The sequence below is a fragment of the Brachypodium distachyon genome, chromosome 1 (assembly GCF_000005505.3).
Source record: "Brachypodium distachyon strain Bd21 chromosome 1, Brachypodium_distachyon_v3.0, whole genome shotgun sequence".
NCBI lineage: Eukaryota > Viridiplantae > Streptophyta > Magnoliopsida > Poales > Poaceae > Brachypodium > Brachypodium distachyon.
In genome coordinates, this window is record NC_016131.3 from 13927501 (window position 1) to 13938272 (window position 10772).

The following is a 10772-nucleotide window of genomic DNA, read 5'->3' on the forward strand; positions in this document are numbered from 1 at the left end:
TTAGATGTGTTGGGTGCATGTTTTTTGTGTCTTTGAGTTGGAGACATGTCTCTAAGACATTAACTAGTTATCCAACTGTTTATCAACTATTTGAGCCAATCTTCTTAATAGGCATCTGCTATGTATTTGTTATACACACAATGAAATTCCTTGCAATAGGTAGATGGCAGCAACAGGAAGGGAAAGATTTAACTAAACTATACTTGATAAAGGCGATTTATGATTGTTAATTGATGTTAATTAAGTAGGTTTTAGTGTTAATTGATGTCAATATGTATTTCTTACTCTTCTAAAGAAGAATCCACAAGTTATGCTGCATAGCCACCATCCCTAAACTAATATGTTTCAATTGTTACTACTTATTGTGTAACTGCTGGTCATTTTGCGTAACCATCGTCGCCAAACATTTATTCCTTGTAAATTTCTTGTTTGTAATTCCAAACGTAGGCTTGGTGTCCTACAAGATTATACGTCTATCATTAAACAATCTTTTTGTGAAGATAACTGTTTACTAACTTATAAACAGTCAGGGCTCCTGGAAGTTTACGATTACAAGTGATAATTTTTTATCTTGTAGCTTGGCCTTATGGAAACTTTTAAGTTCTTCCGTCTATTACATATAATAGGTATTTTGCTTAAAGTCTAACAAGATTTGCTTCTTCTGGAAGGTGGTTTTGGAGCTTTTGGCGGTAATAATCAAGGGGCTGCTGGTTTCTCGGCATTTGGTGCTAGTGGCTCGTCTGGACCTGGAAGACCTCCGGCAGATTTTTTGACGCAGATGAGAAAATAGTGAAATGCTTCCCCCAAATTACGGGCAGAAAGGTCTAAATGGTTCGTGGCCTTGTGTACACATCAAAACTTCTAGGGCTGCCTGGTTAAGTTCAACAATATGATACGTCGATTGTTCCCTTGTTGTGAATGAAAATGAGAATGAATCTCTGTGTGTTATTCCATTGATTGATGATGATATTTATACATGGTGAAGAGGCACCATGTATTGGTGTCCCAAACTTTTGCCTTCGCGTCCCAAATTTTCAGTTACATAAGCAACTGCCTAATAATTCATTAACAAACTAATAATTAATCTAATTATTCATAAATAATTATTCTTAACACTCTTTCTTGATCAATTTGCTTCGTTGATTTGTATATTCTCGAATCATCATGGAATCTTGTAATCTTGTAATTTTCTCAAAAAACCTTGTGGGAAAAATATTGAGGAAATAATAGTAATATTGATATGTTATGAAAACTCCCTTTAAAAACCCAATGGCAAAATTAAGGAGAAAATGGTATAACATATTTTGAATTTGTCTTTTGATAATTCATATTGAATTATGTGGACAATAAATATGCCTTGTATATTATCTACAAAAACTCCGGTGGGGAAAATAGAAAATATGACATATAATCTTATGTTAATATTGTCTCATTAAAAACCTTTTATGAGAAACTAGTGAGTAAAACTCATAATAGGAAAATGGTGCAATATGATGTTGTGAACAGGTTAAACTCAGGTGAACACTCCCCTTGATGCTTGCAAATTTTTAACTTGTCGCATACCAATCCCATATACACATTTCTAAAATGTGGAGTTGGGCAAGGACTTAGTAAACAAATCTGCGAGGTTATCACATGATTTGGTTTGCAAGATATTTATCTCCCCATTTTGTTGTAATTCATGAGGATAGGATAGTTTAGGTGCAATATGTTTAGTTATATTACTTTTTATATAACCTGATTGCATCTGAGTAACACAAGCTGAATTGTCCTCATAGATAATCGTTGGTGATTGAATTGAACCAATACCACATGATTGTTGTACGTGGTTAATCATTCTTCGTAGCCATACACTTTCACGAGATGCTTCGTATAAGGCTATTATTTCTGAATGATTTGTGAATGTAGCCACTAGAGACTGTTTAGAAGATTTCCACGATATGACTGTCCCACCGTGTAGGAACACGAAACCGGTATGGGATCTGGCATTATGGGGATCAAATAAATAGCCAGCATCAGTGTATCCGATTAATTCAGACTCTTGGTTTTCCTTTTGAAAATATAGACCTAGATCTTACGTGCCTTGTAGGTAGCGAAAAACTTGCTTGACTCCTACCCAATGGCGTTTTGTTGGAGCTGCGTTGTGTCTAGCTAGTAAATTTACCGCAAATGTAATATCCGGTCGGGTGCAATTTGCTAAGTACATTAATGCTCCAATGGCACTAAAATATGGGAATTCAGATCCCAAAATTTCCTCTGCATCACCTTTTGGTCTGAATGGATCTTTCTCTACGTCTAGAGATCGAACTACCATAGGTGTTTTGCATGGATAGGATTTGTCCATGTTAAATTTCTCCAAGATTTTCTGGATATATGTAGCTTGGTGAACTAATATTCCCGAAGGAACGTGCTCAAGTTGTAAACTTAAGCAGAACTTGGTTTTACCCAAATTTTTCATTTCAAATTCCGTCATCAAATGATTACGAGCCTCATCAATATCCTGTTTGTTGCCAATTATGTTTAAATCATCAACATATACAGACATAATGCAAAATCCTGTTTTGGATTTCTTGATGAACACACATGGGCAGTCATCATTGTTAGAGTAATCCCTTTTAATGAGAAACTCACTTAGTCGGTTGTACCACATTCTACCCGACTGTTTTAGACCATATAAAGATTTATTTAACTTTACGCGGTACATGTTGCGTCTTGCGTTAGCATTCGGAATTTGGATTCCATCAGGAACCTTCATGTAAATATCCGAATCTAATGACCCATAAAGATATGTAGTCACGACGTCCATCAACTGCATAGATAGACGATTTTGAACAGACAATGAGATTAAATATCGGAAAGTAATTCCACTCATAACCGGAGAATATGTTTCATTGAAATCAATGTCGGGTCTCTGCGTGAACCCTTGTGCTACTAGTCTCACTTTGTATCTCACCACCTCATTGTTTTCGTTCCTTTTCTGGACAAAAACCCATTTGAATCCCACTGGGAAAACAGTTGGAGGTGTAGGTATTACTTCTGTAAATACTTTTCTTTTATTGAGCGAGGCTATTTCTGCTTGAATTGCATCCTTCCATTTAGGCCAGTCGGAGCGTTTTTCACACTCGGCTATGGTCTTTGGATCATGATCATTTAGAAGGTTGTCTGCAATCTTAGTTGAGAAATATGTGTCGACGAATGTAGTCTTTCTATTATATGTTTCTCCGGTATCTAAATAATTTGTGAAAATTTCATTTACCTTTGGTGACTGTTCATGATTTCCCGTTGCGATTAAGTCTAGGTTTTCCGATGTCCTAGCATCAGTAATTGAGTGCACTATTGAGCTGGGTTGTGGATGTTTGTTATCCATAGGGTGTATATTACCCAATTGATCTCGGTCAACAAATGTTGACTCACATTTGTTGTTGTTGTTGAAGGAGGTCCAGAAGGTTTATTCTTCCATTTTCTTTGCCGTGGCTCCTTCGTTTGTTCCTTTTGTTGTTTGCTGGAAGCTAGATCCTTTTTAGTTGCCGTACTTCTCCTTCTCTTCCTTTGAACGGTAGGTGCAGAAGGTTGAGTGGTTTTTATAGGTACCTTCACTCTTTCTGATACGTTCTGTGCAGGATTATAAGATTTAGTTACACCTTTGTAATCAACAAATGCGTCTGGTAAATTGTTTGCAATATGTTGCAAATTTATAATTTTTTGAACTTGTTGTTCAGTTTCTTGAGTACGTGGATCAGAGGCGGAAATGCCTTGGACATTTCAATCGATTTCCTGGCATTCTTGTTTTTGGTACTTTAAATCTCCCCCGAATGCCGGGAAATGGTCCTCATTCAAAATACAATCAGCGTACCGGACAGTGAATAGATCCCCTGTGAGAGGTTCTAGGTACTTGATAATTGACGGTGATTTGTACCCCACATAGATCCCCAATTTTCTATGTGGTCCCATTGATGTACGTTGTGGTGGTAAGATCGGTACGTATGTAGCGCAACCGAATTTTCGCAGATGGGAAATACTTGGTGAATTTCCATGTACTAATTGAAGAGGAGAAATAGTGTGATATGCAGTTGGTCGCAATTGAATTAAATCAGCAGCATGTATAACCGCATGACCCCAACAGGTTGTTGGTAGATTACAATTCTGTAATAAAAGTCTTGCAATAAATTTAATTCTCTTAATAAAAGATTCAGCCAAACCATTTTGTGTGTGGACGTATGAGACTGAGTGCTGAACTTCAATTCCTAATGCCATGCAATAATCATTGAAGGCGCGTGAGAAGAATTCAGCGGCATTGTCCATTCGAATTGTTTTAATTCGATGTTCTGGATAATGAGCTTTTTATTTAATTATTGGACTCATTATCTTTGCGAATGCATGGTTATGTGTGGAAAGTAGACACACATTAGACCATCTTGTAGATGCATCGATTAATACCATGAAATACCTAAATGGTCCAGACAATGGTTGGATAGGACCACAAATATCTCCTTGAATTCGTTCAAGGAACTGTAGTGGTTCCGCTTGTATTTTAAGATAAGAAGGTCTTAAAATGAGATTGCCTTGTGCACATGCTGTGCATACAAAATCCTGAGATTCTGGGAATTTTGCTTTATTAAGATTATGACCAACAGAATTATTAATAATTTTCCGTATCATCCCGATACCGGGGTGACCGAGGCGATCATGCCAAGTCTGAAATGTATTGACATTCTGAAAAATTATTTTATACGCAACATGGGCTACATGCTTTATATATGTATAGTACAATCCGGACGATAAAGAAGAAATTTTTTTAAGAACTTGTTTGCCATATCCGTTACTTTTTGTAAATAGGAGAAATTCCTCATTGTTGTCATCGTGGGTTTCTATATGAATCCCATTTTGACTGATATGCCTATAACTTATTAGAGTACGAGTTGAATTAGGATACAATAAAGCGTTCTCGATTATTACTTGTGTACCCATAGGAAGTGTGATGATGGCTCGTTCAGAACCAACAATTAACGTATCGCGTCCAGCGATTGTCAAAATATTCCCTTGCGCTTTAGTAAGGGTTTGAAAATATTTTGTTTTTCTAAGTATAGTGTTTGTGGTGGCGCTATCCACAAGGCAAAGTTCTTCGTCCATTTTGGATTGACTCCCGTAGAGAACTCTTGATTTGCTCTGTGATGGTAGAACTATGTGCTGAAAACGTGTTGTGAATGAAAATGAGAATGAATCTCTATGTGTTATTCCATTAATTGATGATGATATTTATACAGGGTGAAGAGGCATCAATACATGCATTGGTGTCCCAAACTTTTGCCTTCGCGTTCCAAATTTTCCAAAATTTGGGACACGAACAGTTCCATAAGCAACTGCCTGATAATTCATTAACTAACTAATAATTAATCTAATTGATCATAAATAATTATTCCTAACACCCTTGTCCTGGTATTCAGCTCCAGTGAGATAGGCCCATCTACCCGAGGCGTTTTGGCAGTACAGCATTACATAGTGTAAGACTGCCTTGTGGGAAAAATTTCGTAACAGCAAGGTGGGTAACTTGGGGATATACGAGGACTCTATCGGCAATTGCAGCTTTATAACCACCACGAGATGATTTTTAACATTGGTCACGGCAACAATGAAAGTTTGATTGTTGCATCCACACTGACACCAGACCTTTGTGGATACATTGCCGGTAAGGTTAGGGCTTTTCTGCCAAAGCATCTGGAGACTGAAAAAAATTGGTTGTAATGTAGTACTTCCATGTGTTTTCTCGAGAAAATTGCTAGTGCATTTTGTTCTATAGTTCTTTATTTGTTTTTCTCTTTGAAGCTCATTCCCTTGTTTTTGGCTCGTGCACTGGCGCCCTTTGGTTGCCGATATTCCTTCTCAGTTCTCCCTTGTTCAGAATGAGTTTCCGCGTGCCTGCTTCAGTGCCCTAGTTCATGAAGCTGACAAGTGCTCGCTCACGGAGAGGTGGATAAACAGAGAAACAATGGCATATGATGCCAAACTCTTAAACAAGCAACAGCATAATGTGTTAACGTGATCTTGGCGCAAACGTAACAAGCCCAAAAAGCTACGGCCAGAAGGAGTTTATTCCATGTTCTAAGGCATCATATATTATAGGTTTTTTCTTTCGCCCGCGAACCGATGCTGGAGGAATATATGCATGGTTTTTAGTTTCTTCTTATGATCATAGACAACTCGATCACAACCAATGCCTGAAGGAATCAAAGCTGCTGCTGGAACAGAACATATGCACGCACGTACGCCGCACCCAACAAGGAAAATACTGTTTCAGCCAAAATTTACAGATTGAGAGGTACGAGCATATTACAAGGACCAGTTGCTTAATTATCTCAGTATAAACAAGTGATTGTACGTTCGTACCTGGTCATGGTGTCAAACGGTTTCTGGTGATTCTCTTATCAACTTAGAGCAGATATAATCCATCCATCCATCCATGTAGCAGCATCAAGCAAAAAAAAGAACAGGTGCAGGCTTTTAAAAGAACAGAGAAAATACTACGCCTCCTTTTATTTTGTACGTGCAAGCTCCCCAAGCCTTTTCAGCAAACCCCACAGCATCTATGGTTAGTTTGTCACCGTTCCAGCATTCTTAACCTTCATTGTTCTGAAGCTAGCTTTGTATGCCATGTGTTGATCACCAGTGAAGTTACAGCACCGGCTTCAAAGTTCACATGGATATATACCAGCCAGCATTCCTTTGGTCTCTGGTAGGTAGTAGCCTGGCCCTCTGCATGCAGGCATGTATGTATGCTAACTGTAAGAGGTGCCAAACTTGCCAAAGGAGGCACAGGGGAACTCTATGCTCATTCCCTTATTCCATTCCTTGCTTGCCTTTTGTGCAGCCCCAAGAAGGGCATCCAAGAGTGTTACAGAATGGGCACCTTCACTTTGTTTGAGAGGAGCCTCTTTGCATGCAGCACTTTTCCTTTTCTTTTCCTCCCTATTCTTCTTCTGGATGCCTGCTGCAGTCAAAAGGAGGTAGTTCTCAAGCTCTGCTGCAGCCCCTCAGCCCATGTTCCTTTACCAGGTGTGCCCCCTGCTTCTCAACATATGCACTGGACCTAAACTGCAGCATTTTTTTTATTTCGGTTGGTGTCTATGTTGTGTGTGTGGTTGCAGATAACATGGAATCCTAGAGAATGCTGATTGACCACAGATGTTGCCATTTCACTTCAGCACTGAGAGAGGCCCAGAAAATGCAGTGGAGACGCTGGAATTTGGTTTCCTGAACATCATGTAAAGATGACACTCAAGGAATCTAAGAGAAGAGGCCCTGCAAGTTCTCAGGCAATAGATTGCTGCAGACCACAGACAACCCAAAAGTTGCCATGAGGAGGAATGAGGTGCTCCCCCTAGTTTCTCTAAAGAAAAGATCGGCGCCTGCTTTCGGGCTTTCGCGCTGCTCACGCGCCACGTAATTTCAGCCAAAGTTGGCACAAATGTATGCTGCTCACACCCGGAGAGATTGTTATTGTAGCTGCAAAGGAAAAGATCAGCGAGGAGGACCATAGGGGGTCCATGGGGTACCAGGAAGGAATAAGGATCATATCTCTTTTCAGTTGCTGGAAGATAGGGTGGTCAGGCTTTGAGTGTATTTGCTTGCTGCAATGATTCTACATTCCCCCCTCTGCCTTATAATGAGAGACTCCGGTTAAGATCGATCTCTCGTGCAAGGAGATAGAGGTAGTTGAGTTTCAGGGGGGCAAGGTTGTCTCACTCCTGAAGGACCATTAACCCAGTCTTTGGTTACTAGAAATAGAGGCACTGGTAAAGCTGCAAAGGATCTTATCAGTCAGGAACAAACTGAACATTTCAGTACACAGCAGGACCTGAACAGGTATGGACTGCACTTCCTGCTCCTTGGTGTCTTTGTACTAAGGAAGAGAAACCTTTCATGAACCTTTGATGTGCATTCTTACATGACATGTTTGATGGCAGATGTATCATCAGCAACAGCACCAACTTCATACTCATAGCCAACACCTGTCTTCAAGGCCTAGCTTATCTCCAGAGAAGAAATTTCTCCGGCAAGGCCAAGGAAGAGGAGATTCAGGGCTCATCTTATCAACGGATGCGAAACCTCGGCTAAAATGGACTTCTGAGCTGCATGAGCGTTTTGTTGAGGCAGTAAACCAGCTCGGAGGGCCTGACAGTAAGTATACCATCGAAATTTTATCTTTCATTTGTAGCTTAAATGAAACGTTAGATTATCTTCTGATGGTTACATTACTCGATGCCACCGCAGAAGCCACGCCGAAAACAATCATGAGGGTCATGGGAATCCCGGGATTAACTCTTTACCATCTCAAGAGCCACCTTCAGGTACATGTATATGGAGTTCTTGATTAGCTATTGTTATTTAGCATGATGCATGTCTTGCAGCAAGAAACTGAGCTGGTTAATTGTTCCATCTTAGAAATTCAGACTTGGCAAGAATCTCCAAACGCAAGCTGCTGTTGTCAATGTAAAAAATGGTACGTGATCTTAACATTTCATTGGCAATTAATACTTGGTTAATTGTTGATCATTCAACAAGTCAGATATATATACTTGTTTTGCAGTTCTAGGCTTCGTGACGGCGACAGATAAAGCATGTGAAGGACATGGATCACCTGCTGATCACTTGAACCGAGAGACGGGGACAAGCAAGTAAGGAATATTTAAAGTTCGTTACGTATGCTCTCTACTTGCATCCTGCTTAAATATAACATATTTTGGCAAATTTTATTAGGTCGATGCACATCAGCGAAACCCTCCAGATGCAAATTGAGGTACAGAGACGACTGCACGAGCAAATAGAGGTATGTTAACAGCATAATCGATCTCAATCTCCTCTACTAACTATGGAACAACATGCAGCCTGCCATGTGTCACTGTCAGTAATTCAGTAAGAACAAGTTACTACCTTCAGTAATTCAAGATGGTTAAAATTTCTGCCATCCTGTAGATACAGGCGGTCAACCAAACAATTTGGAAGCAAATGTTAAATGTTGTGCTGTCATATGCTGACCTGACAATGACATCACATGAGGGGTTCGCATTTCAGTGTCTTGGCTGCACATATTTTCTTGTTCGGGCTGCGGCTAGCTTCTGAATCTGACAAAGTACTAGCAACAATGAATGGCTGAAACTCTGAATACTGAATTGGGTTGATTTTGTGTGAAGGTACAAAGACATCTGCAGCTGCGGATCGAAGCCCAGGGCAAGTACCTGCACTCTGTTCTGGAGAAGGCGCAGGAGGCGCTCGCCAAGAACCAGCACGCTGCCGGCGCCGGCGCCGGACACGAAGCAGGGAAGCCGCCGGCGAGACAACGACTCCAGCGGAACGACGGGTCGGCCGACGGCAGCTGCCTGACCGCCGCGTCCGACGAGGGCATCCTCTCCATCGGCCTCTCCTCCGCCGCTGCCGCCGGTGCTCGGAGAGCCGCCGTGCCGCCATTGGAGACGCCCGCAAGGTCGTCGAGCGGCAGAGATCGAGGCCCCGAGGAAGAGGGGGAGGAGGAAGAAGAAGAGTGCTTCCTGTTCCTAGGCAAGCCGGAGCACCATGAAGAACGGATCAAGCTGGGATTGAGCATCGGCGGCGGCGAGAGGATCGACCTGAACGGGTCAAGCTGGAAGGACTGACTGAAGCAAGCAGAGCATTTCTCCTCTAGCTCCTCTTCTTCTTCCTCGTAGCCAGCATGCATGCAGCAAGGATCAGGAAGTGGCATGCAATGCAATGCAAATCATGCAATGCGTTGGAGGAAGTTCCTTCTTGATTTGACTTGTCAGTGATTTCCAACATGCATGCATGATCAGAGGCCGTGTGTACTACTGCATGCTAGTGATCTGTGGGATGTAGAGCTGTGTGTTTAGTGGAGTACTTGTTCCCATATGTGAAATATATAGAGTCATTTTCTTGTGTTTAATTTTTAAAGAAATACCTTTTTTGCGATGAAAGAGAAGACTTTATTGCACATGAATATTGTTACACCATATAGTTAGAAGATCATAAGGAAAACGAGGGATATTGCCCATCCAAATGTTGGCGACATTATCCCTACTAACATGTCGACAATTCTACTTTTTCCTTCTTCAAGAAAACGCGATTACAACTTACAAGCCCAAAATAGGCCGAAACAACCAAGCACTCGAGACAAGATCATAACCAACGTTCTCGGACAAACATTACAAGCGACACAACCTAACACCCCGGCGTGATGCAACAAACCTACCAAAATCTATGTCACCGGAGAAGAGAATCTAACTCTATGGACAATCTTATTTTAACTATGACTAAACTTACAGAGTAATAGCTCCCTAGGGCCCTTGAGCAACCCTCGCAACTTCATAACAAGAGGAGAGTAGATTGAGAGCCCAACAGGGCTGATTCTTTTTTTTTTAGAAAGCGGGAGAGGGCCCTCCACTTTGTATTATAAGAAACCAGTATACTTCTCACAAAGACAGTTCTAATTAAATTGTGTGGCCTTTTTTTCCCTTGTTTGGAATTGTGATCTAGATCTACTTCGGGGATTGAGGACAAGGACAACAACCTGTAGCCACTTGTCATCTGACGCTAGCTAGCTGTTGTTTGTGGTTGTGCTTTAAAGTTGCTTGTTGCTGAAAGGTGACCGGCTGGTGATGAAGGGGTGATCAACTGATCAGTGTGCTATATTTTTTTTTGGCGGCCGGCATCAGCTGAACCATTTTCATTAGGAGACGGATTAATGGTTGCTTGTTGTTTGTGTTCCGGCATTGTTTCTTTGCTGG

General features: G+C 40.9%; 2 protein-coding genes across 3 annotated transcripts in view; both read left to right on the top strand.

The window, feature by feature from the left end:
• The window catches only part of LOC100824238 (nuclear pore complex protein NUP214), an 11677-nt gene extending 10663 nt beyond the window's left edge, over positions 1 to 1014 (top strand). For both annotated transcript variants that reach the window (XM_024457817.1, XM_010235474.3), the window contains exon 18: positions 669 to 1014. In XM_024457817.1, the coding sequence (XP_024313585.1) occupies positions 669 to 790 (122 nt within the window). In that variant the 3' untranslated portion in view covers positions 791 to 1014. The remainder of the gene's footprint in view (positions 1 to 668) is intronic.
• A 6468-nt stretch (positions 1015 to 7482) lies between these two features.
• On the top strand, positions 7483 to 9979 carry LOC100824544 (myb-related protein 2). The gene is made up of 7 exons (XM_010235481.3): positions 7483 to 7860; positions 7962 to 8175; positions 8269 to 8345; positions 8440 to 8497; positions 8585 to 8672; positions 8755 to 8824; positions 9189 to 9979. Exons 2-7 carry the CDS (start codon positions 7962 to 7964, stop codon positions 9645 to 9647), a joined length of 966 nt encoding a protein of 321 aa, XP_010233783.1. The 5' UTR covers positions 7483 to 7860; the 3' UTR covers positions 9648 to 9979.
• The last annotated feature ends 793 nt before the right edge of the window (positions 9980 to 10772 follow it).